The 26908-nt window shown below is 40.7% G+C and overlaps 2 protein-coding genes and 1 non-coding gene across 5 annotated transcripts in view; 1 reads left to right on the plus strand and 2 right to left on the minus strand.

Annotated features, from left to right (window-relative positions):
* LOC131997774 (cuticle protein 8-like) overlaps positions 1-760 on the minus strand; it is a 2980-nt gene extending 2220 nt beyond the window's left edge. Inside the window, exon 1 of the mRNA XM_059369354.1 lies at positions 719-760. Within this exon, the coding sequence (XP_059225337.1) occupies positions 719-760 (42 nt within the window). The remainder of the gene's footprint in view (positions 1-718) is intronic.
* Positions 761-3428: 2668 nt separating this feature from the next.
* Positions 3429-26908, minus strand: part of LOC106089433 (cuticle protein 7) — a 64078-nt gene continuing 40598 nt past the window's right edge. For all 3 annotated transcript variants that reach the window (XM_013255277.2, XM_013255275.2, XM_013255274.2), the window contains exons 2-3: positions 8073-8214; positions 3429-3744 (exon numbers count right to left, since the gene is read on the minus strand). In XM_013255277.2, coding sequence (XP_013110731.2) covers positions 3466-3744; positions 8073-8189 — 396 coding nt within the window. In that variant the 5' untranslated portion in view covers positions 8190-8214 and the 3' untranslated portion in view covers positions 3429-3465. The remainder of the gene's footprint in view (positions 3745-8072; positions 8215-26908) is intronic.
* On the plus strand, positions 5781-5977 carry LOC131994513 (U2 spliceosomal RNA). The gene has a single exon (XR_009396803.1). It is a non-coding gene; the product is annotated as a U2 spliceosomal RNA (small nuclear RNA).

The following is a 26908-nucleotide window of genomic DNA, read 5'->3' on the forward strand; positions in this document are numbered from 1 at the left end:
AGAGAAGACGATCGGAAACCTCTTCCTTTCCTTCTAGGTTTCCTATCGTCTTCTCGATTATACCGCGATGGTATGAGCCGCTCCCATCCTCAATCCATTCTCTCATCGCCTTAAGTCTCATAGCCGCAGTGGCTGCCTCACAATTAGTCTGTATGTCAATTCGTCAGATATCTAGAATAGTTTTCAGTGCCCTAGTGGGCATGGTCCTCATCGCTCCGCCTGTGCCAAGACATCAAGTTCTCTGAACCTGTTGTATGGTCCTTATGTTGCACTTTTCTCCATAGCAGTCCACCAAACTACTGAGGTATAAGTAAGTATTGGTCTAATCACGCTCCTGTAAAGCCAGTGGACTATCCTCGGATTCAGGCCCCATTTCGAGCCTACCCGTCTACATAGTGCCCAACATCTGTGAGCCTTCTCAGTACGCGCCTAAATGTCACTTCCCATTCAGTTTCCTGTCCAAGATCACACCTAAGTATTTGACCTTGTCAGATATCGAAATCGTTTTATTGAGAAAACATGGTGCGTTAAATTGGCCCACCTTCGTCTTCCTCGTGAACAGGCATAGTTCAATCTTCTCTGGGTTAACATTGAGACCTCTGGGTCTATCCCGGTCATATGTCTATGCAAGCCCCTTTCGGCCCTTCTGCATAGTCTTGGAGACCATCTTAAGAAGTAAACTTCCTATGACAAACTTGAGTCTTTATGGTTCAACTACGATCCTACGAAAGTAATCGCCTATAATTCCTATGGACTCCATCGTGTTATATGAAATATGAATTCAAAACTCACTACAAATACTTGTCAACACTACCAAAACAAAAGACTTAAGACACGAACTTGTCTCTCACTTGTGTAGCAGACCATGAAAACAGTCAAACTCAATTTGAAGGCATGTCATACTATAAATCTATGGGAAAAATGGAATCATAAGTCAAATGAGAAGGCAGTACTATTTTATTAAAATAAATATTGATATTAGTAAAAAAGCAAAAACTCTTTTTTTTTTTATTAACAATTATAATTTATTTGTGATTTTGAGGGTAACGAACTTTGTATTTTGTTCAATTCCTCTGGTTATTTTCAAAACGTGTCAATAATTAATTAGCAAAACACAATAAAACAACGAAAGGGGAGCACTGAACACCTCAACAAATAATCTGGAAGCATGTAAGTAGACAGATAAAAATTTGACACCTTGAATATAACTCAATCATTAATTATGCCTTAATCAAGCTGAGTAACTTTTGAGAAAAATGAGTTCATTTGAAGAAGTAAAGTAAGGACAACAAGTAAGGACAAAATCAAAGAGATTAAAAAATCTCAATATTTACACCCACCACCGAAGGATGGGGGTGTAATAATTTTGCCAATCTGTTTGCAATACATCGAAATATCCATTTCCGACCCTATGTATTGGTTGCCCAAAAAGTAATTGCGGATTTTTTAAAAGAAAGTAAATGCATTTTTAATAAAACTTAGAATGAACTTGATTCAAATATACTTTTTTACACTTTTTTTCTAAAGCAGGCTAAAAGTAACAGCTGATAACTGACAGAAGAAAGAATGCAATTACCGATCCTCCGATTTAGGGTCTTTGGCCCATAAAAGCCACATTTATTATCCGATTTTGCAAAAATTTGGGACAGCGAGTTGTGTTTGGCCTTTTAACATTCTTCGTCGATTTGGCCCAGATCGGCCTTGATTTGGATATAGCTGCTATATAGACCGATCCTCCGATTTAGGGTCTTAGGCCCATAAAAGCCACATTTATTATCCGATTGTGCCAAAATTTGGGACAATGAGTTGTGTTATGCCCTTCGACATCCTTCGTCAATAAGGCCCAAATCGGTCAAGATTTGGATATAGCTGCCATATAGACCGATCCCCCGTTTTAAGGCTTTGGACCCATAAAAGGCGCATTTAACGTCTGATGTCGCCGAAATTTGGGACAGTGATTTAGGTTAGGCACCTCAACATATTTCTGCAATATGGCACATATCGGTCCAAATTTGGATATAGCTGCCATATAGACCGATCCTCCGATTTAGGGTCTTAGGCCCATAAAAGCCACATTTATTAACCGATTTTGCTGAAATTTTGGACAGTGAGTTGTGTTGGGCCCTTCAACACCTTTCTTCAATTATGCCTAGATCAGTCCAGATTTGGATATAGCTGCCATATATACCGATCTCTCGATTTAAGGTCTTGGTCCCATAAAAGGCGCATTTATTCTATGATGTCGCCGAAATTTGGGACAGTGAGTTAAGTTAGGTCCCTCGACGTACTCTTGCAATATGGCACATATCGGTCCAAATTTGGATATAGCTGCCATGCAGACCGATCCTCCGATTTAGGGTCTTAGGCCCATAAGAGCCACATATATTAACCGATTTTGCTGAAATTTTTTACAGTGAGTTGTGTTAGGCCCTTCGACATACTTCTGCAATATGACCCAGATCGGCCCAGATTTAGATATTGCTGCCATATAGACCGATCCTCCGATTTGAGGTTTTGGGCCCATAAAAGGCTCATTTATTGTCCGATTTTGCTGAAATTTGCGACAGTAAGTTGTGTTAGAACCTCCGACATACTTCTGCAATATGGCACAGTTCGGTTCAGATTTGGTTAAAGCTGCCATATAGACCGTTCCTCCAATTTAGGGTCTAAGACCATAAAAGCCTCATTTATTATCCGATTTTGCTGAAATTTGGGACAGTGAGGCCCTTCAACATTCTTCGCCAATTTGGCCCAGATCGGTCTTGATTTGGATATAGCTGCTATATAGACCAATCCTCCAATTTAAGGTCTTAGGCCCATAAAAGCCACATTTATTATCCGATTTCGCTGAAATTTTGGACAGTGGGTTGTGTTAGACACTTCGACATCCTTCTTCAATTTGGCCCACATTAGTCCAGATTTGAAAATAGCTGTTATATATACCAATATTTTGTTATATACAATTGGAACATATTTCGATATAGCTGCTATGGGGCATAAGGTATGCATTTTTCAGAGGATTTTGGCGAAAGGTGCTTTATATATATGCCCTAGGTGGTGGGTATCCAAAGTTCGGCCCGGCCGAACTTAACGCCTTTTTACTTGTTTTTTTTTTTTTTAAGAACCCCTAATGAGAGACAATATTTCACAATACTTCACAATATTTTCATGTTTTGCTACTTTTCGGCTGCTCTTAACAAACTGGAAGTATAATTCTGTTTATAATAAATTTATGTTTATTATTGTTCTCATTAAATTCAGACCGTGGGAAGTTAGTGAACGATAACAGTGTCACTTTAATATCACCTTTGTATTTTCACAATAAAAATGACCACAAAAACAGGCTGAAGTGACATGTAATTTTATTACCCTTTAATGTGAATTCCAATCAAAACAACGAGAAAATCTGATGAAAATCAAAAAAAATTTAAATAACACACCTTAATCAACTAATAAACAAACGAATCATATGATGGAAGCTACCGGTTCATTTTGGACAATCGGTCGCAATGGTTGTTTCTGACTCATCAGTCGTATATGGGATGAACTGTGGGGAGTTCGGGTCTGCACAACACTTTCGAAACCATTATCGCCCACCACTTGATAGTGGACACTGCGTACCATGCCATTGGGTTCCAGTAGACCATATTGACCCACAACTTTATCGCCATGGCGTTCTTCGGTGTGCATCATGTGAACTTTGGAGGGAGCATGATCGATGTAATAGTGATATTTGTAGTTTAACTGAAATCATAGAAGAACGTTTGGCAATTATTATCAAAAAATGTATAATTTTAAAAAATCATAGTGAATTTTTAAAGAATTTTAGTTTAAAATGTAATTTTGTTAAAATTAACTGTCAAATTATAAACGCATTTTGTGTCGGTTGATTTATTTCGAGCTTTCTCAGAGATCGCACCAGAGATCATCCAATGAGCACAAATTGACCGCAGGTGTACCACAGGGCTCTGCTCTGTGGCCTTCTCTTTTTCTAGTTTTCATCAACGATCTGTTGGGTCAGACATCGAATTCGATCTACTCATTTGCGGATGACAGTAATCTCTGTCATTCGTACTCATTCGACCATAGCCCGAGTCTTCGAGAGATTGAGGACAAGAGACGGGTTATGGGTGATACACTCTGCCAGGATTTGCTGGCCATTTCTGAGTGGGGTCGAATGAATCGTCACACAAACGACTCGCTGACCCATTACGATCATCTTTGTCTATCAACGGTGTAGATGTTGAGCAATTAGAAGCTCTTCATGTTCTGGGCATGAAAATACAAAGTTATGTCCGTTGGGCTAAACATGTATTCGAAGTGTCGAAAGAAGCATTCAAGTGTTAAGGCTTCCTTAAACCATGTAAGAATTACTTCACTCCGTCTGATTTTCTTAACATTTACACTGCTTTCATAAGGCCGAAAATGGAGTACAACTCACATGTATGGGCTGGAGCTTCAAAAGCATCCCTGGAGCTACTGGACCGTTAGCTATATCTAAAAATAAACCGATCTTAACCATATACGACACGGATGCCGAAAAGCCTAACATAAGTCACTGTGTCAAATTTCAGTGAAATCGGATAATAAATGCGCCTTCTATGGGCCTAAACCCTTAACTCGGTCTATATGGCAGCTACATTCAAATCTGGACCGATCTGGTCCAAATTGAAGAAGGATGTCGAAGGGCCTAACACAATTCACGGTCTCAAATTTCAGCGACATCGGACAATAAATGCGCCTTTTATGGCCCCCAAAACCATAGACCAAGAGATCGGTCTATATTGCATCTATATCGAAATTTGAACCGATCTGTACCATATTGCAGAAGTATGTCAAGGGGCTTAACTTAACTAACTGTCCCAAATTTCAGCAAAATCGGATAATAAATGTGGCTTTTATGGATCTAAGACCCTAAATCGGAGGATCGGTCTATATGACAGCTATATCCAAATCTTGACCGATCTGGACCAAATTAAAGAAGGATGTCGAAGGACCCAACACAACTCACTGACCCAAATTTCAGCTAAATCGGTTAATAAATGTGGCTTTCTGGGCCTAAGACCCTAAATCGGTGGGTCGGTTTATATGTCAGCTATATTTAAATCTCGACCGATCTGAGCCAAATTGACCAAGGATGTCGAAGGGCCTAACTCAACTCACCGCCTAAAATGTCATCAAAATCAGATAGTAAAATGTGGCTTTAATGGGCCACGGACCCCAAATCGGCGGATCGGTCTATATGGGGGCTATATCAAGATATAGTCCGATATAGCCCATCCTCAAACTTAACCTGCTTATGAACAAAAAAAGAATCTGTGCAAAGTTTCAGCTCAATAGCTCTTTTTTTAAAGGCTGTAGCGTGATTTCAACAGACAGACGGACAGAGGGACGGACATGTCCAGATGGTCTTAGATTTTTACGCTGATCAAGAATATACGTTATAGGGTCGGAAATGGATATTTCGATGTGCGGCAAACGAAAAGACAAAATGAATATGCCCCATTCTTCGGTGGTGGGTATAAAAAAAGTATATCTCTGTCTTCGTGGCTGCGCACATACATCCCTACCAATTGTGCATATTCCACAACTTCTACAGGTAAAAATGCTTCCATCCCTCAAATTTACTTCTTAGTAAAAGGGTCGTTTTAAGTCATTTGCAATGTTCTGCACACTATTAAGTGCTTCAGTGTACATATTTTCGCATTTTATTACTTTCTACATCTCATTTGGTTTAGTTGTGTTCGAATATAAGTTCTTGGCGTTATGGCATCACAGTTATCGCTTCTCGGCCTTATGGCTAAGATCAAAGTGTAGTATCTGTTCTTATCAGCTTAACATCTGATAGATCCTCCATCGGAGGACAACAAATGTTAAACTGATTTTTGGAAATAGTCGGAATGTTTAGGAGCTTGCTCCACTTCTGTCGCGGGTTGGCCTGGTATTGCAGTACCGCCAGGATTTCGGCCCAAATGTTCTAATCAATTTATAATAAGGGAAATTTTTTCTTTCCTTTTCCAATTGAATTTTGGTTTAGTAGACTGGGTTTTTGATTGAGAGATAGAGGAGTTGGTTTCTTTTTATACCCTCCACCATACGATGGGGGGTATACTAATTTCGTCATTCTGTTTGTAACACCTTTGGGGGTGTTTTGGCAAAGGGGTCATGCCCTACATGCATGGTCCTACATTTGGAAATGAAATTCGTATTCTACTCCCAAACACCATTATTTGAGCCCCATATTGCGATGGTCACTAAAAAATTGCTGTTTGTGGAGTATTTTGGAAAAGGAGTAGACCCCCAGAAAATTGGTCCCGAAAATGGGTATCAATTCTAGCTCTATCCCCAATACCTTTCATTTAAGTTCCACATTGACATGTTCGGTAAATATGCCCGATTTAGGGGATTTTGGGGATTGGAGTAGTCCCCCAAACACTAAGCCCGGAAAATATGTCAGCAACGTACTCTCTTCTCATATATCTATATATCATTTATTTGAACCCCATATTGCCATTGGCCTCAAAATTGGATATCAAATTCGTTTTTATACCCACCACCGAAGGATGGGGGTATATTCATTTTGTCATTCCGTTTGCAACACATCGAAATATCCATTTCCGACCCTATAAAGTATATATATTCTTGATCAGCGTAAAAATCTAAGACGATCAAGACATGTCCGTCCGTCTGTCCGTCTGTCTGTTGAAATCACGCTACAGCCTTTAAATTGAGATATTGAGCTGAAACTTTGCACAGATTCTTTTTTTGTCCATAAGCAGGTTAAGTTCAAAAATGGGCTATATCGGACTATATCTTGATATAGCCCCCATATAGACCGATCGGCCGATTTAGGGTCTTAGGCCCATAAAAGCCACATTTATTATTCGATTTTGCTGAAATTTGGGACAGTGAGTTGTGTTAGACCCTTCGATATCCTCCGTAAATTTGGCTCAGATCGGTCTAGATTTGGATATAGCTGCCATATAGACCGATCCTCAAATTTAGGGTCTTAGGCCCATAAAAGCCACATTTATTGGCCGATTTTGCTACGATTTGATACAGTGAGTTGTGTTAGGCCCTACAACGTCCTTCGTCAATTTGGCTCAGATCGGTTCACATTTGGATATAGCTGCCATATAGACCGATCCTCCGATTTAGCGTTATATGCCCATAAAAGCTACATTTATTATCCGATTTTGCTGAAATTTGGAACAGTGCGTTGTCTTAGGCCCTCTGACGTCCTCTGTGAATTTGGTTCAGATCGGTTCAGATTTAGATATAGCTGCCATATAGACCGATCCTCCGATTTGGGGTCTTAGGCCCATAAAACACGCATTTATTGTCCGATGTCGCCGAAATTTGGGACAGTGAGTTAGGTTAAGCCCCTTGATATACTTCTGCATTATCGCACTGATCGGTCCAGATTTGGATATAGCTGCCATATAGACCGATCTCTCGGTTTTAGGTTTTGGGGCCATAAAAAGCGCATTTATTGTCCGATGTTGACGAAATTTGGGATAAAGAGATAAGTTAAGCCCCTCCACATACTTCTGCTATGGGACATAAGTTATGAGTTTTGCACCGGATTTTGACGAAAGGTGGTTTACATATATAGCCGAGGTGGTGGGTATCCAAAGTTCGGCCCGGCCGAACTTAACGCCTTTTTAACTCCTTATTGTAAAAGTCAGCAAGTATGTCCGGTTTGGGGTATTGGCCCTAAAAACTATGAATATTAAGTTCCACTCTCACCCCATGACCGGCTTGAAAAGTGTTTTTAGGAATGGGCGGCCACTCAGTGAGTTGGCCTTGAAAATATATTGGGTTGCCCAAAAAGTAATTGCGGATTTTTCGGTCAGACCGATGCCACCACCCATGGGTTTTTGCTTTCAAGCAAAGTCAAGTAAATCCTGCGACATGCCTAAGGAAACACTACTTACATAAAATTACTTAAAACTTGATTAGTCACTTAAATGGTTTTTGTTTAAGGAACCAGTCATATGTTGAAATTTCACTAATTATTCAATCGCTTCCTTTATTTTTCAAAATTACTCAATTTGCAAAGACTAACTTACCTTATCGTCGTTATGGAAGTCATGATAATTTGCATAATATTCCATGTAATAGGGCGCCAAACAAAGGCCACTCCTTGCCATGATCAGCACGAGAAATATGCTTATCAATAATTTCATTGTTACTTTCCTCGATGTGATGTCTCTGAAAAGAAATGGAATTAAAAATAAAAAGACTTTTATAACAAAATCATGATTTTTTAACCAAAAAGGAAAAAAAAAACATTAAAGTCCCTTTGGAACCAATGGCCAATGAGTTGTGTAATAGCAGCTCTTGAAACTCTCCCAACAATCTTCAGTCATTTGGAGTTTCGTTGCCTTTAAACTTTTTTGCCTTAGTCACGTCAAAGCGTTTTTGCCATAAAACGTTTTGCAAATTATTAAAATTTTTCACACTTGGTGCCTCTCAGAAAAAAAAAGCCATCGATATGACTAACTACTCAAAGTACATAGTCAGTGAGCCGTCTTAAGTTTGAGGCGTTTTTTGTTATGGATTTTATCAATTTGCTGGTGACCGACCATTGCATTGGCTGGTTGCATCGAAGGAGCTGCTGTAAGCTACTGCAGCTGTTGCCGCTTCTGGCTTACTCGCTCTCGTTATGCCGCACTAGGCTCCTACTCTCACTTTGGCCAATGCGATAATCTTGCGAACATCTATGAAATGTTGGCCTTTTCTCAGTGATTTGTGGTTCAACTGTGATTGACCCTATTTTGATGGGGTGCCGTGTTGGATTCGTGTAAATGATCGCAATTTGCCAATTGTGTGCTTTTTTCCCCCACTCATGCAACTTAAAGTGTTTCCTTAAAGTTGCAAATTTAAGAGTCCAAATAATAATAACAACAATGAGCATTATTTGAACGATATAATTGAATGATCTTCTGAAAAAAAAAACGATAAAATTTTTATGGGAATTTTTGTTTTTAGATAATTTAATTAGCAGGAGAGTCGTTTTTTTCGTCATTTAGGCATTCTTAAGCAAACCATACAGATTTGGAGGTGTAATACTTAGATATAGCTCTGTCTCACTCCAAGGTCTGAAATCTTCATTTGTGTGTTTACAGGAGTCAGAATGAAGTCCGGAAATTCTACCAAAGAATTAAACACCAAACCGATGGCTTTAGTGCAGGCACATCCTCCTGCAGAGGCAAAGAAGGAAATCTGGTAACAGACACAGATAACATGCTTAAGGATATGGAAAGAACATTTTACCCAACTGCTAGTGTCCGATGTTGGCGGCGAAGAGGATACCGCAGAACCAATCCCTGATGATGGTATCGAATGTTTACCTCCTAGTCAGAATGAGGTCCAAGTAGCAGTTACCCGACTAAAGAACAACAAGGCAACAGGAGCCGACGGGTTACCCGCTAAACTATTTAAGACCGGAGGCGACACGTATGCATCAGCTTATCTGCGCAATCTGGCTAAAAGAACGCATACGCGATGATGGGAACCTCAGCATACTATGTCCCGTACACAAGAAAGGAGACAAGACGGAATGTGCCAACTAAAGAGGAATAAGTCTCCTCCCCATCGCATATAAGATACTCTCGAGCGTACTGTGTGAAAGATTGAAACCTAAAGTCAATGAGATAATTGGGCCCTATCAATGCGGCTTAAGACCAGGTAAATCAACCCTAGACCAAATATTCACACTGCGCCAAATCCTGGAAATGACCCGAGAAGGACAAATCAGCACCCACCATCTCTTTGTTGAATACAAAGGTATATCAAGCCATGTCTGAGTTTGGTATCCCTGCGAAATTAATAAGACTCTGCAGGATGACACTTACGCTGATACACGTTTCTCAGTAAGAATAGGAAAGAATCTCTCCGAACCATTTTAATACCAAACGAGGTTTCAGACAAGAAGAAGAGAAGAAGCCTATCGTGTGATCTCTTTAATATCCTGCTGGAGAAGATTATACGAGATGCAGATGTGAATAAATATGGCACACTAATCGCAAGAGAACACATGCTACTCGCCTATGCCGAGGACATAGATATCATAGGTCGGTCAACGGAACAGCAGCCTTTGAAAGAATCCAAAGAGAGTCATTGAAAATGGGTCTGGCGGCAAAATTTCAAAAATACCAATTAAAAGTCGAATATGCCCGAAACAGGGGGAAATATTGAATATCTCAAGCAGACTTTTTTTGTGGGGATTTTTGTGCACTATCCAGCACAGAAAGAGTTCGCTAAATCGAACCCCAAATGAAGATTTGGCAGCCTGAACAATTTTTCAAAATTCCGAGATGATCTAATTTAAATCCCTGCCAAGAAGCGTCTCGACCACCTAGGGCCTTGATTTTGCACACGATCTCGATAACATCTGGTCTCTAAAAATATCAAATTTTAAAGAGTTATCTCTATCTGTTCTCAGATGGCATATTTTTTACTACCCAAAAATAAAATTGAACCGATCTGGGCAATATGGGATTCAAATGAAAGGAACTCCAAAGTAGAGTTCGAATTTCATTATAAAAGTTGGCTCCATGTACCTGGGGGACCGCCCCTTCCCCAAAGCCCCTTAAAATAGGTTTATTTGATGAGCATGACAATATGGGACTCAAATAAACGGTATTCGGGAGTAGATTACGAATATGATTATGAAGTAGGAATAGGCGTTATAGTTATGGATAACGGAAGGGGGCGGCCCCTTCCCCGTTACCCCAAAAACGCCACTCAAAATCAAAAGTGGACCGATAAGGACAATATGGGGATCAAATGAAAAGTATGCGGGAGTGGATAACGAATCTGGCATACAAATTCATGTCGAAGAATAGGGATCACCTCACCCCCCCACAAAAACGGCCAAAATGGGCACATTACCCAATCACGGATAAATGAGACTCGGTTTTGTTTGTTCCGTATAGACTGAAAAACGGCAGAACCGATTTCCTCGAAATTTTCGCATATTGTGTAAGTTGGTCTGAAAGGAAACATAGGCTATATAAGTTTTCGATATCGGTTGGGGGACGGACCCTCCTCCTTATGCCAAAAACAAAACCCAAAATCAAAAGTGAACCGATTGAGACAATATAGGTATCAAATGAATGGTATTGGAGAGTAGAATACGAATAGGGTATTAAAATTTGAGTTAAAGTACCCAGCGGGCCGTCTCAACCCCAAAACTCCCCCAAACAGACTCATCGGACGTTCATTTTAATATGGGGCTCAAATGAAATGTATTCGGGAGTAGATTTCGAATCTGGCATACAAAATCAGATGGAAGTATAGGGGGTCACGCCACCCCTCAAAAACGCCCTTAGACCCATTATGAATATATGATACTTGGCTGAACCAATTTTCTTAAAATGTTCATAGATTGTGTACGTTTGTCTGGAAGGAAACATAGGCTATATAATTTTTAGATATCGGGTGGAGGGGGCTCAAATTAAAGGGATTTGGAAGTGCAGCACGAATTTGATATCCATATTTGAGTCGAAATGTATGAGGTGCCATCCCTCCCCTTAAAAGCACTTCTCATTATCCTAATTTTTAAAAGCACCAGGAACAGAGCAGGGGCATACTTCTCACACATCAATGAGTGCTTTCCGATTCAAGTTTCAACTCAATGATAAGAACCCGCTGGGTACTTGGATCCAAATTTTATTATCATATTCGTTTTCTAATCTCCCATACCTTTCAATTGATACCCTTATTGTGACCATTGGGCCACTTTCGGATATGGGTGGCGTTTTTGAGGTTAGGGGGAGGGTCCGCCTCCACTTGATATATAAAAATATATAGCCTTTGTTTTCTTCCAGACAAACACACACAATCTATGAAAATTTTAAAAAAATCAGTTCAGCTAAGTATCATATAGTCATAACGGGTCTAAGGGCGTTTTTGAGGAGTGGCGTGGTCCCTTATACTTAGATTTGATTTTGTATGCCAGCTTCGAAATCTACTCCCGAATACCTATCAGTTGAGCCCCATATTAAAATGAACGTCCAATATGTCTGTTTGAGGGAGTATTGGGGTTGGGGCTGTACGATGGGTTCTTAGACTCAAATTTTAATACCATATTCGTATTCTACTCTCCAATAACTTTCATTTGATACCTATATTGTGCCGGTCGGTCCACTTTTGATTTTGGTTTGTATTTTTGGAAAAGGGGGAGGGTCCTTCCCCCTTCAGCTACCGAAAAATAACGGTCTATATGGAGGTTATATCAAGATATAGTCTGATATAACCCCCATTTTCGAACTTAGCCCGGCTATGGACAAAAAAAGAATCTCTGCTAATTATCTTCATTTTTACAGCCTGTAGTGTGCTTTCAACAGGCAGACGGACGGACGCGTAGACGGATGGACGAACCTAGATCGTCACATGGCATTTTCGAACAATATTAGAATATTTCCAGAAAATAAGCTTAGGTGATTAGGCGATAAACAAACGCGCTGATGAATTGTCTTGGCTTGTCCAGATGGCCAAGACTTTAGATATTCTGTATTAGGACATAGAACAAGGCATTTCAGCATTAATGACGAGGTTTGTGTTTCCTAATACGATGCTGGCGATTGTATTAATTATAACCTTTAACTTTAGTTGAATCATTTGTCCATTACATGAGTAATCGAAGATAGTGGATTATGTGTAAATGCCAATGGACATTATGATGTACTAATTAATGAGCAACGACATCATCTGCAAGCGCCACAATTGCCATCGTACGATTTTTCTCCATATTGCAAGATGGAAAAATCCCCAAGAGTTGGGATGCATGAGGGCTTCATCCGCATTGACTAAGAAAATAACACTCAACCATCAATGCTAGAGAAAAAACCCAGACTAATAATAGACTCCCCACCTTTAGTTAGTGAGTGAGTGAGTGAGCGAATGGCGGTATAGTCATTGTTTGACTTTTATTTTCTTGGCAACCATTGTAGTGGTCCATAGTTGTCGTCTCCAGCAACAATGTTAGCATTGGCGACCAAGTTAGGTGTCTGTTTGGGATGAAATAAAAAAATCAACAAAAATATTTCGGTTAATTTTCTTTGGACTACAAAATTTAGCTGGTTGATGGTTTTGATTTGGACTCTATGAGTTTGCCATTGTTGGTGTGGTTTATGTTGTTGTTGCTGTTGCTGTTATTGTTATTAGTAATGTTTGGCAAAGGCGAAAATATTACCACCAGCGGCAGCAGGTAATAGCTTTTACCTGCAATTCCTGCCGATAGTGTCTGACAAGGCACTATGGAAAGGCAAGCTGGTTGTCACCAAAAAAAAAGTCCACTTTTGTAAGAGTTTTCAATGCTGCAAACCAAAGGAGTTTTCCAAATCTAAGTCTGAGTCGGGCTGTTTGTATGGTGTGCTTGCTTGCTAGACTATGGGACTTAGCCAGTCCCATAGTGGTTGTTGTTAGTATTGCGTTATTATTACCCGATTTGACATTTCCCAGTGACACAATGCCTAAAGCGTTTGGTTGGTAACAAAAATCTCCTCCTAAGTCTATCAGGTCTACACTCAGCAGATATTCGAACATGCAATTTCTTTTTTTTTTAGGGGTGGGGGGAAACACATTTGGAAAATGGTGGTTTCAACTTTAGCCAGAGCGAATCGTGCTTGAAAACATCACAAGTCGAAGACTATGAAAATATTGACTTCATTTAGAGTATTTGAAGCTCAAACAAACATAACAGTCGCACTCATATTATTTATGATTATTTTCTTTTTATTATGAAATAAATTTACCACTTAAAATTACATTTTGGCAGCATCCATTTAACCCTTTAAAGGACTAAGGAGATATATATGTGAACAAATAAAAGCGTGCTAAGTTCGGTCGGGCCGAATCTTATATACCCTTCACCATGGATCGCATTTGTCGAGTTCTTTTCCCGGCATCTCTTCTTAGGCAAAACAGGATATAAGAAAAGATTTGCTCTGCTATTAGAGTGATATCAAGATATGGTCCGGTTCGGACCACAATTAAACTATATGTTGGAGACCTGTGTAAAATGTCAGCCAATTCGAATAAGAATTGCGCCCTTTGGGGGCTCAAGCTAGAGAGATCGATTTATATGGGAGCTGTATCGGGCTATAGACCGATTCAGACCGTAATAAAACGTATGTTGATGGTCATGAGAGGATCCGTCGTACAGAATTTCAGGCAGATCGGATAATAATTGCGACTCTAGAGCCCTTTAGAGGCTCAAGAAGTGAAGACCCAAGATCGGTTTATATGGCAGCTATATCAGGTTATAGACCGATTTGAACCATACTTGGCACAGATGTTGGATATCATAACAAAACACGTCGTGCCAAAATTCATTCAAATCGGATAAGAATTGCGCCCTTTAGAGGCTTAAGTAGTCAAGACCCAAGATCGGTTTATATGGCAGCTATATCAGGTTATAGACCGATTTGAACCATACTTGGCACAATTGTTGGATATCATAACAAAATACGTCGTGCCAAATTTCATTCCAATCGGATAAGAATTGCACACTCTAGAGGCTCAAGAATTCAAGACCCAAGATCGGTTTATATGACAGCTATACCAAAACATGGACCGATATGGCCCATTTACAATACCAACTGACCTACACTAATAAGAAGTATTTGTGCAAAATTTCAAGCGGCTAGCTTTACTCCTTCGGAAGTTAGCGTGCTTTCGACAGACAGACAGACGGACGGACAGACGGACGTACAGACGGACAGACGGACGGACATGGCTAGATCGACATAAAATGTCGCGACGATCAAGAATATATACACTTTATGGGGTCTCAGACGAATATTTCGAGTAGTTACAAACAGAATGACGAAATTAGTATACCCCCATCCTATGGTGGAGGGTATAAAAACTCTCTAGTCGGCCGAAAAATACTGGCAAGGTATAAAAATATCGCAATTTTGAGATCTTTAGCTCTGTCCGTAAATAAAGTACCATTTTGCAGGTTTTTGTACCTAAATGTACAAATTTCAAAACAATCTTCTAGTCATTCGTTGCCTACTGCCATGATGTACCTGTATCACTTATTTCACCGATGTCGCTCAGTCTGTAAGTAAAGTACCAATTTGTACGTTTTAGTACCAAAATGAACGGTATATAGTGCCTAGATGTAACTTTATTGCAATTTTCAGAGCTGTAGCTCAATCCGTAAAGAAGGTGCCATTTGGTACGTTTTAGTATCAAAATGTGCAAATATCAACAAAATCTTCTGGTCGTTCGGTACATACTGCCAAGATGTACCTGTATCCCAGATCTGCAGTTCAATCTATGTATAATGAAAGTACTAAATGGTACGAATTACAGCACATATGTAAGTTTTATTCACTACTGGTACGATTTCAACATTTCATGCTTATCATATTTTTGATCATTTCTAGCGATTTTTAAATTTTACCCTTCTCCGTTCACTGTAAAAGTGAAAAAGCTACATCGTACTTTTTGGTACCAAAACGATGTATGATTTGTTGAAAATTACTAAGTCAGCCAACATATATTTCTTAGTAGAATCTACAAGTTTAATTTCAGAGCTCTAATTCAAGCCGTAAAGAAAGTACAGAATGGTACCAAATAAGGTACTTAAGGTACGTTTCTTCCTTTTCCATTACTATTTTTTCTATCGACCCCCTTTACTTTGCAACAACAATGATTGAAGCCAAATTTCAAAGTTCTAGAACTTCTACCCGTTCGCCCTATACAATTTTACCTATATCGTACCCTTTTTGGTACTTTTTTTTGTTTCTAAATGTCCAAAAACTCTTTTGTCATCCCAATTTAGAGTTGCCATAGTGTACCTAAATTCAAAGCTCTAGCTCAGTTAACAAGCAAGGTACCAAAAAGAACCAATGATGGTACTAAACGTACCATTTTCCCCACTTCCGGTACTATTTTGAGAAATTTATGACACCAAATCTTCATTTTTGTGAGACGCTCTTTAATTTGAGCCCAAAATCTAAATTCTAGCCGAATCCGTTCGCGCTGGGTAAAAAGTCACCATTTCCTAGTGTTTAATATCTTAAGGTACGAATATCACAAAACCCCGTCTCATCGCGCGCCTACGACCCAAGATCCGCATTTGTGCCAAATTTAAGACTCTAGCTTTAGCCGTTTGGGATGGGCACGAGGCCCCCATGGCTACGTCCCTGATGGGGGGGGGGGGGCTATATCTATAATATACCCAAGACCCGCATTCGTGCCAAATTTAATGACTCTAGCTTTAGCCGTTTGGGCTGTGCAATGGGCCCCCATGGCTACGTCCCTGATGGGGGGGGGGGGGGGGGGGTCTATATCCAAATCTGAACGGATATGGACCATTTGCAATCCCCAACGACCTACATCGAAAAGAAGTATCTGTGCAAAATTTCAAGCGGATATCTTTATTCATTCGTGATTACGACAGACGGACGGACGGACATGGCCAGATCGGACGGACATGGCCAGACCTTTGAATGTGAAGACGATCAAGAATACCTTCTGGCAACGCAGATCAATATTTCGAGGTGTTGCAAACGGATTGAAAAAGTTAGTACACAGCTATGATGGTAGGTATTAAGATGATATAGACTTCCAACCTTTGGTCCCCAATGGGTTAATTTCAAGCATATCTATTATAACACGGTATACGTTGAATCTTTACCACTTTGAAGTCTAAAAAACACCTTACGGTACATACTAGACTAAGGCATCGAATAAAGCTGTCTTTTGGCTGCATATAACAACATGTTGTTTGGTGCTTTTCATCGCTAAACAGCACATAAATTTTTTCCATGTGTCATACCCAATTGACACCATATAAGTTACTTTGCTAATTTAGTTTAAGATTCCATTTTTAGTTTAACAAAATACAGCTTTTGGACAAAATATGTTTTAAACTGCTTTCTGGAAGATATGACATGTTTGAGTACCAATTGCACTTAAGCACTAAGAATGTGGCAAATGTGATATATAATCCGCAATTATTTTTTGGGCAAAGCTAGTTGGGAAAAGTAGTAGTAGTAGTAGTAGTAGTAGATACATGTTGCCTTCAATAGAACCTGCCTCCTTGGGTGGGGAGAATGTTCCATTTACAGAAGGTGCAAAATACATGGGTGTTTTGCTCGAGAGGAAATTGATCTTCAAATCCAACATTTTGGAAAGGGCTAGAAAGGCCGCTCTTGCCCTATACACCTGCAAGAGAGCCATTGGCAAAAGTGGGGGGTTTAGACCGAGTGTCATGCATTGGGTATATACTGCAGTTGTCAGAACTATAATGCTATATGGTGTTGTGGTCTGGTGGACGGCGTTTCAAAAGTCCACCTGCAGCTCAATACTTAACCGGATCCAAAGGATGGCTTGTTTGTGCATCACAGCCGCACTGAGGACGACACCATCTGATGCACTGAACTAAATGCTACGTCTTATGCCTCTGGACAACTTTTCCAGCACTCTAAGAGATATACTTCAGGAAGCTCTATGTGCAACAACAAAGTGGGCTACCGAAAGTGGTGTAGGTATAAATCCTAGCAATACAGAAGTAGTTCTTTTCAGCAGGAGATACAAGTTGCCTACAGTAGAACCTGCCTCCTTGGATGGGGAGAATGTTCAACTTACAGAAGACGCCAAATAACTGCGTTTTTTATACCTGGGTGCTATGCTGGACAGGAAAATGACCTTCAAATCCAACATTTCGGAAAGGGCAAGAAAAGCAACTCTTGCCCTATACACCGGCAAGAGAGCCATTGGCAAAAGTTGGGGGTTTAGACCGAGTTTTATGCATTGGGTATATACTGCAGTTGTCAGACCTATTATGCTATATAGTGTTGTGGTCTGGTGGACGGCACTTCAAAAGTTCACCTGTTGCTCAATACTTTACCGGATTCAAAGGATGGCTTGTGTGTGCATCACAGCTGCACTGAGGACGACACCATCTGATGCACTGAACTAAATGCTACGTCTTATGCCTCTGGACATTGTGGCTATCCAAATTGCAGCAACCACTGCCGTGAGATTAAGGGAGCTTTCTCATTGGTCATGTGGCGGCTACGGACACTGTGTTATTCTTGATATAATATCCGATGTTCCCTACCTGAGCCGCTTTTTGATAAGAAATTACTGTACCATTATTCCTGATAGAATCGATTGGAACTACGATATCCCTTGTAACAGAAGTTACATAGACTTCCAATCTAAAGACCAATGGGTTTTGGGGTGTACTCTAAAGATCTAGAAGTGGTCATATCGAAAAGGTTACCCGACCACTGCAGTGTGTATCAAGCAGAGATCCTTGCAATTAAGGAAGTGGTGGAATGGTTAAGATATAATGTCATTGCGACGATTGGCATAAATATCTACTGAGACAGCCAGGTAGCCATTAAATCCCTGGAGAACGTATTTCTGAACACAAAAACCGCCATGGACTATCGCAGATCTCTCAACGAGATTGCTGAACAGTTCAAAATTAACCTGTTCTGGGTGCCGGGCCACAGAGATATCCCAGGGAATTCTAAAGCAGACAAGCTCGCGAGACTAGGAACTACCTTACACACTCCAGGGACACTGGAATCTGTGGGTATGCCTCTAGCGACATGTAAGCTAAGTTTTCAGGACTGGGGCCGAAGGGCAACTAATGATAGATGGGACCATCAATCATTCGTTGCCCAAGATAAACCGCAATTCTTGCCCGATTTGGCAGAAATTTTGCACCCGGTGTTTAAGTCAATCACTTTCGACAACTGTGCCAGGCATGGTTTAAATCGATTGATAATCTGATATAGCTGCCATATGAACTGACCTTGGGTCTTGAATTCTAGAGTGCGCAATTCTTATCCGATTCGGCTGCAATTTTGCATGAAGTGTTTTGGTATGGCTCCCAACAACTGTGCCAAGTCTAATAGTCTAAATCAGTCCATAACCTGATATAGTCGTCATATAAACCGATCTTCCGATTAGATTTCTTGAGCCTCCAGAGGACGCAATTCCTATTCGATTTGACAGAAATTTTGCATGACATGTTTCGTTACGATTGTCAACAACTGCGCTAAGTATGGTTTAAATCGGTCCATAACCTGATATAGCTGCCATATAAACCGATCTTGGGTCTTGACTTCTTCAGCTTCTAGACTTCTTGAGCTTCAAGAAGTCAAGACCCCAGATAGGTTTATATGACAGCTATATCTGATTATGGACCGATTTCAATCATACTCAACACAGCTATTGGAAGTGCTATAAAACCACGTCATCCAAAATCGGATAAGAAGTGTGCCCTCTAGTGGCTCAAGAAGTCAAGATCCAAGATCGGTTTATATGGTAGCTATAACAAAACATGGACCGATATGGCCCATTTACAATCCCAACCGAGCTATGCTTATGAGAACTATTTGGGCAAAATTTCAAGCGGCTAGCTTTACTCCTACGAGAGTTAGCGTGCTTTCGACAGACAGACGGACGGACGGACGGATATGGCTAGATCGACTTAAAATGTCGTGACGATCAAGAATTTATATACTTTATGGGGTCTTAGACGAATATTTCGAGGAGTAACAAACAAAATGACGAAATTATTGGGTTGCCCAAAAAGTAATTGCGGATTTTTTAAAAGAAAGTAAATGCATTTTTAATAAAACTTAGAATGAACTGAAATCAAATATACTTTTTTACACTTTTTTTCTAAAGCAAGCTAAAAGTAACAGCTGATAACTGACAGAAGAAAGAATGCAATTACAGAGTTACAAGCTGTAAAAAAATTTGTCAACGCCGACTATATGAAAAATCCGCAATTACTTTTTGGGCAACCATAGTATACCCCCATCCTATGGTGTAGGGTATACAAATGTTGCTGTCAAGATAACAAAAGTTGTCAACATCTTCAATGATATGGCCGTTTGAAGTGAGTGGGGTCATATTTGTCGTGCCTATGAACTTGGTCTTAGCTAAGTTGATTTTTAGACCTACTGTGGCAACATTTGCCGAAAGCTTTCCAATTTTGCTTTCATGTAATCAAAGCCATGGGTGAAGAATCATATAAAAAAACCTCATATAGCTCCCATATACACCATTTTCCAGTTATTCTTGTTAAACCTCTACTGCGCTTAACTCTTACACGATAAAGCTCCCATAAAAACCGATCTAACGATTGCTCTTTTTGAGTCCTTAGAGGGCGTAGTATTTGTCTCATTTGGCTGAAATTTTGCACAACGCCTTCTCCTATGAGAAGTTCTACCAACTCACGGCCCTTGAAGCCACCATCACACCTAATATGGTTGAAAAGCCTTCTAACCAAAGACAAAACGCTTCCCATAGCGATTGGTGTGTGTTGCTATCTTTGGCTGTCCCTTTCCCTTTCCATTTGCATCTCCGATCATTGAGCTCGTCTCGAAAGAGAAACAAACAAAAATTTTAATATTTAATGATCTTCACCCTTACAGGTAAAAAACTTGAAGAATGAAAAATTCGACAGAGTCTGGCCAGGATTCGAACCGGGGTACTCGGATCAACAGCGAAAACCATAGTCGTTGTCTTGGCGTTCGAGGCCATCAATACAACTTCCAACAGGTGCACAAAATCGTGTCTAGTACGGAGGAAGTGTAATTTGTCACAGAAAGAATGTCTGTTATTAGCAAAAAATACACACATTGGGAAAAGTACAGCTTATAGACAGGGTTGTCGAGCGTGGTTAATGTGGTAATTGTATCATAGATGCGTTTTCGCTATTAATACGATTCGAATATGACATACCAACGCACGGCCCTTGAAGCCATTACACCTAATATGGTTGAAAAGTCTTCTAACCAAAGACGAAACGCTTCCCATAGCGATTGGTGTGTGTTGCTATCTTTGGCTTTCCTTTTCCATTTGCATCTCCGATCATTGAGCTCGTCTCGAAAGAGAAACAAACAAAAATTCAGGCTAAATATGGTCCGAATCGGTGCATACCCTGATATAGCTCACCCATATAAACCTATCTCCCGATTGGCTAAAACTTTGCAAAATTACCTCTCCAACATTCAAATCAGTCTTCCGTAGCGCAGAGGTGGCCTATGACGCTGAACGCCTGTGTTCGAATACTGGCGAGACCATCATAAAATTTTCAGCGGTGGCTAATGCTGGCGACATTTGTGAGGTACTATGCCATATAAAAACTTCTCCTAAAGAGTGCTTCCGATTCAAATTTAAGCTCATTAATAAGGGACCTCCTGATTATAGCCGAGTCCGGACGGTGTGCTGCAGTGCAACACCTTTTTGAGGAGAAGATTTTACAAAGGCTTCTATGCATGGCATAGTACTCGCAAATGTTGCCAGAGTTAAGAGGGTTTACCATTGCTAAACATTTGTTGATATTCATGCCAGAATTCCAACCCAGGAATTCAGCATCTTAGGCGTTCATGCAAACTTCTGCGCTACCGCGGCCTCTTCAAATTAGGTCTACCGTGCTTAAACTGTTAGCATGACCTTTCATTATACCCTCCACCATAAGATGGGGGGTATACTAATTTCGTCATTCTGTTTGTAACTACTCGAAATATTCGTCTGAGACCCCATAAAGTATATATATTCTTGATCGTCGTGACATTTTATGTCGATCTAGCCATGTCCGTCCGTCTGTCTATCTGTCCGTCCGTCCGTCCGACTGTCGAAAGCACGCTAACTTCCGAAGGAGTAAAGCTAGCCGCTTGAAATTTTGCACAAATACTTCTTATAACTGTAGGTCAGTTACTATTGTAAATGGGCCATATCGGTCCATGTTTTGATATAGCTGTCATATAAACCGATCTTGGGTCTTGACTTCTTGAGCCTCTAGAGGTCGCAATTCTTATCCGATTTGAATGAATTTTGGCACGACGTGTTTTGTTATGATATCCAACAACTGTGCCAAGTATGGTTCAAATCGGTCCATAACCTGATATAGCTGCCATATAAACCGATCTTGGGTCTTGACTTCTTGAGCCTCTAGAGTGTGCGATTCTTGTCCGATTGGAATGAAATTTCGCACGATGTGTTTTGTCGTGATATCCAACAACTGTGCCAAGAATGGTTCTAATCGGTCTATAACCTGATATAGCTGTCATATAAACCGATCTTGGGTCTTGACTTCTTGAGCCTCTAGAGGCCGCAATTCTTATCCGATTTGAATGAATTTTGGCACGACGTGTTTTCTTATGATATCCAACAACTGTGCCAAGTATGGTTTAAATCGGTCCATAACCTGATATAGTTGCCATATAAACCGATCTGGGATCTTGACTTCTTGAGCCTCTAGAGGTCGTAATTATTACCCGATTTGCCTGAAATTTTTTACGACGGCTTCTCTCATGATCAACATACGTGTTTATTTTGGTCTGAATCGGTCGATAGCCCGATACAGCTCCCATATAAATCGATCACTCTATTTTACTTATTGAGCCCCTAAAGGGCGCGATTCTTATTCGAATTGGGCAACATTTTACACAGGTCTTCAACATATAATTTAATTGTGGTCCAAACCGGACCATATCTTGATATCGCTCTAATAGCAGAGCAAATCTTTTCTTATATCCTGTTTTGCCTAAGAAGAGATGCCGGGAAAGGAACTCGACTAGTGCGATCCATGGTGGAGGGTATATAAGATTCGGCCCGGACGAACTTGGCACGCTTTTACTTGTTTTGATATAAAATTCCCCTTATGTTGGGCTTCTCACCAATGATCCAACTGCTGTAGGTTACATTTTCATTAAAGTCCAATGATCAGCCTAATTAAAATTCGCTTATTCACTACAATTAGGAGTGCGGAAATTGTAGCGTGACGTGAAGTTATGCTCTGGAAATACAACTCCCAAATGTATGTCTTCGGACAAGTACACAAAGTAACAGCGGTCTCGGTCGCCATAAATAAAACGCAAACGCAAACAAATTCACCCAATCACGTTTTAAATGTTGAACGATGCAAATTAAGCAGCCACAATAGCCAAAACAACCCCCCCCCCAAAAAAAAAAAAAAAAGGCCAAGAAAATCATGTCTCTCGCAATGGCAGCAACATTAGGCCAAATCTCGACGAAAGCATGGCGAGAAGAAAAAAAAATTAACATTAAATTTTGTCTTGAAAATGCTTGAAGCCAGTGACTTTGGCCAAAGTACTGCGAGTAAATCAAATTGCAAGGCATTGGAGTGCATTCATAGCCATGACAAAGGCAAATGTGGAAGGAATGGTATGGCAAAAATCGACCAGCGTCACTGACATATTGCACGTAAGATAGCTAAGGGTAAAATAGAAAAAAAAACACACACACACAAAAGTTGAAGCAATGGTGAGTATCAACGACTTTAAAATAGGCTTCTGTTCTCTTAACGATCTTGAAGTAGAACACACACAAAGTTGAAGCAATGGTGAGTATCAACGACTTTAAACTAGGCTTCTGTTCTCTTAACGATCTTGAAGTAGAACCCCATAAAATATTTGATTGAAGAATTTAAAAGAAACCTTCAAATGATCACATTTAGATTAAATCCTAAAACAAAACTTATCCGCAAATCTAACAGTTGCAACATGTTTACACTACACCAGATCCCGAATAATCCAAGAGGAACATAGCAAAACCTCCCATTTGGCAGCTTTAAAGCAGACTTCGACGGTCTTATATATCCAAAGGTATTTGAAGTCATGTCCACATGTGGTATTCTTGCTAGACTAATCTTGCAGGATAATTGATCAACAGTTAATAAATAGAATAAGAAAAAGCCTCTTCGAACTTTGTTGTAACGAGGGGCCTCCTATCCTATCCGTATCCGAACGGTATGCCACTTGGCGACACCACTTAATAGAGTAGTTTTAACATGGCAAATGTAGCCAAAAATGTAGCCTCAAAAATGTAGCCAGCATCAGTAAGAGGAAAACGAACGCTGAAACTTTTTCTAATGTTCTTGCCGGTATTTGAACCCAGGCGTTCAACGTTACAGGCGAATATGCAAACTTCTGCGCCACTGTGGCCTCCAGGTATGCAAATTGCAAATTTTGCCCATGAACATTCCACTAAGGAACAGGGGCAAACTTCTCGCATATGAATGAGTGCAGTCCGATTCAAGCTCAATGATAGGGGGCCTCCTTTTTATAGCCGAGTCCGAACGGCGTGCCGCATTGCGACACCTCTTTGGAGATAAGTTTTTACATGGCTTGGTACCTAACAAATGAGTGCCAGCATTAGGAGGGGAAAACCATCGTTGAAAATTTTGTTGTGATGGTCTCGCCAGGATTCGAACCCATGCGTTCAGCGTCATAGGCGGACATGCTAACCTCTGCGCCATGGTAACCTTCAGGAATAGCTCCCATATAAACTGATCTACCGTTCTGCTACAACTTTCAACAATTGTGCCAAATACGTTTCAAATCGGTCCATAATGTGATATAGCTCCAATAAAACCGATCTTTTGATTATCTTTTTCGGCACTTTGAACTTTAATTTTTGTCTGGTTTGGCAGAAAATTATTATTTGTGTAAATTTTTAGCAAAATCCGACCGAATCTGGGAAACCCACCATGGGTTTCCCAGATTCGGTCCAACCGAACTTTATACGTTTTTACTTGTCATACCCACCACCAAAGAATGGGGTTATATTCATTTTGTCATTCCGTTTACAACACATCGAAATATTAATTTCAGACCCAATAAAGTATATATATTCTTGATCAGCGTAACAATCTAAGACGATCTAGCCATGTCTGTCCGTCTACTCGTCCGTCCGTCTGTCCGTCCGTCCGTCCGTCCGTCTGTCCGTCCGTCTGTCCGTCCGTCCGTCTGTCCGTCCGTCTGTCCGTCCGTCTGTCCGTCCGTCCGTTCGTCTGTCCGTCCGTCTGTCCGTCCGTCCGTCTGTCCGTCCGTCTGTCCGTCCGTCTGTCCGTCCGTCCGTCTGTCCGTCCGTCTGTCCATCCGTCTGTCCGTCCGTCTGTCCGTCCGTCCGTCCGTCCGTCTGTCCGTCCGTCTGTCCGTCCGTCTGTCCGTCCGTCTGTCCGTCCGTCTGTCCGTCCGTCTGTCCGTCCGTCTGTCCGTCCGTCCGTCCGTGTGTCCATCCATCTGTCCGTCCGTCTGTCCGTCCGTCTATCCGTCCGTCTGTCCGTCCGTCCGTCTGCCCGTCCGTCTGTCCGTCCGTCTGTCTGTCTGCCCGTCCGTCTGTTGAAATCACGCTACAGTCCTTAAAAATATTGAGCTGAAACTTTTGTCCATAAACAGGTTAAACTCGAAGATGGGCTATATCGGACTATATCTTGATATAGCCCCCATATAGACCGATCCTCCGATTTAGGGTCTTAGGCCCATAAAAGCCACATTTACTATCAGATTTTGCTGAAATTGGGGACAGTGAGTTATGTTAGGCCCTTCGACATCTTTCGTCAATTTGGTCCAGATTTGGATATAGGTGTCATATAGTCCGATCCGCCGATTTAGGATCGTAGACCCATAAAGCCACATTTATTATCCGATTTTGCCCAAATGTGGGACAATGAGTTATGTTGGGCCAATCGACATTTTTTGTCAACTTGGCTCAGACCGGTTGAGATTTGGCTATAGGTGCCATATAGACCGATCTCTCGATTTAAGGTTTTGGGCCCATAAAAGACGCATTTAATATCCGATTTCGCCGAAATTTGGGACAGTGACGTGCGTTATGCCCCTTAAGATCTTTCTGAAAAATGGCCCAGATCGGTCTAGATTTGGATATAGCTGCCATATAGACCGATAACTCGATTTAAGGTTTTGGGCTTACAAAAGATGTGTTTGTTGTCTGATTTCGCCGAAATTTGGGACAGAGAGTTGTGTTAGGCCCTTCAACACCCCCCTTCAATTGGGACCAAATCGTTTCTTTCGCTATAATGTCTTGGCCCCATTAAAGGCACACTTATAATCCGATTTCGCTGAAATTTGACGCAGTGCTTATGTTAGACTTTTGGAGCTACATCAAGTTATGTTTCGATTCGGACCCTACTTCTTGGGAAGATCGGTTTATATGGGAGCTGTATGAGGCCAAAGACTGATTCAAATCATATTTGGTACGTATATTGAAGGTAGTGAGCAAAGCCGTTGTACAAAATTTCAGCCAAATGTGCCCTCTAGAGGCTCAAAAAATCAAGATCCCAGATCGGTTTATATGGCAGCTATATTAGGTTATAGACCGATTTAAACTATATTTGTCACAGTTGTTGGAAGTCATAACGAAACACGTCGTGTAAAATTTCAGCTAAATCGGATAGGAATTGCGCCTTCTACCGGGTAAAGAAGTCCAGATTCAAGATCGGTTAATATGACAGCTATATCAGTTTATGAGCCGATTTAAACCATACTTAGCACAGTTATTGGAAGTCATAACAAAACACGTCGTACAAAATTTCAGCCAAATCGGATAGGAATTGCGCCCTCTAGAGGCTCAAGATGTCAAGACCCCAAATAGGTTTATATGACAGCTATATCAGGTTATGGACCGATTTCAACCATACTTGGCACAGTTGTTGAATATCATAACGAAACACCTCATGCAATATTTCAGCGAAATCGGATAAGAAGTGCGTCCTCTAGTGGCTCAAGAAATCAAGATCCTAGATCGGATTATATGGCCGCTTTATCAAAACATGGACCGATATGGCCCATTTACAATCCCAAGCGACCTACACTAATAAGAAGTGTTTGGGCAAAATTTCAAGCGGCTAGCTTTACTCCTTCGAAAGTTAACGTGCTTTCGATAGACAAACGGACGGACGGACAAATAGGGGGACGGCTGGAAGGGCAGACGGACGGACATGGCTAGATCGACTTAAAATGTCATGACAATCAAGAATGTATGTACTTTATGGGGTCTTAGATGAATATTTCGAGTAGTTTCAAACAGAGGCCAAACAAACATGGAGGCCACCGTAGCGCAGAGGTTAGCATGTCCGCCTACG

This window comes from Stomoxys calcitrans, chromosome 1, assembly GCF_963082655.1.
Source record: "Stomoxys calcitrans chromosome 1, idStoCalc2.1, whole genome shotgun sequence".
Classification (NCBI taxonomy): domain Eukaryota; kingdom Metazoa; phylum Arthropoda; class Insecta; order Diptera; family Muscidae; genus Stomoxys; species Stomoxys calcitrans.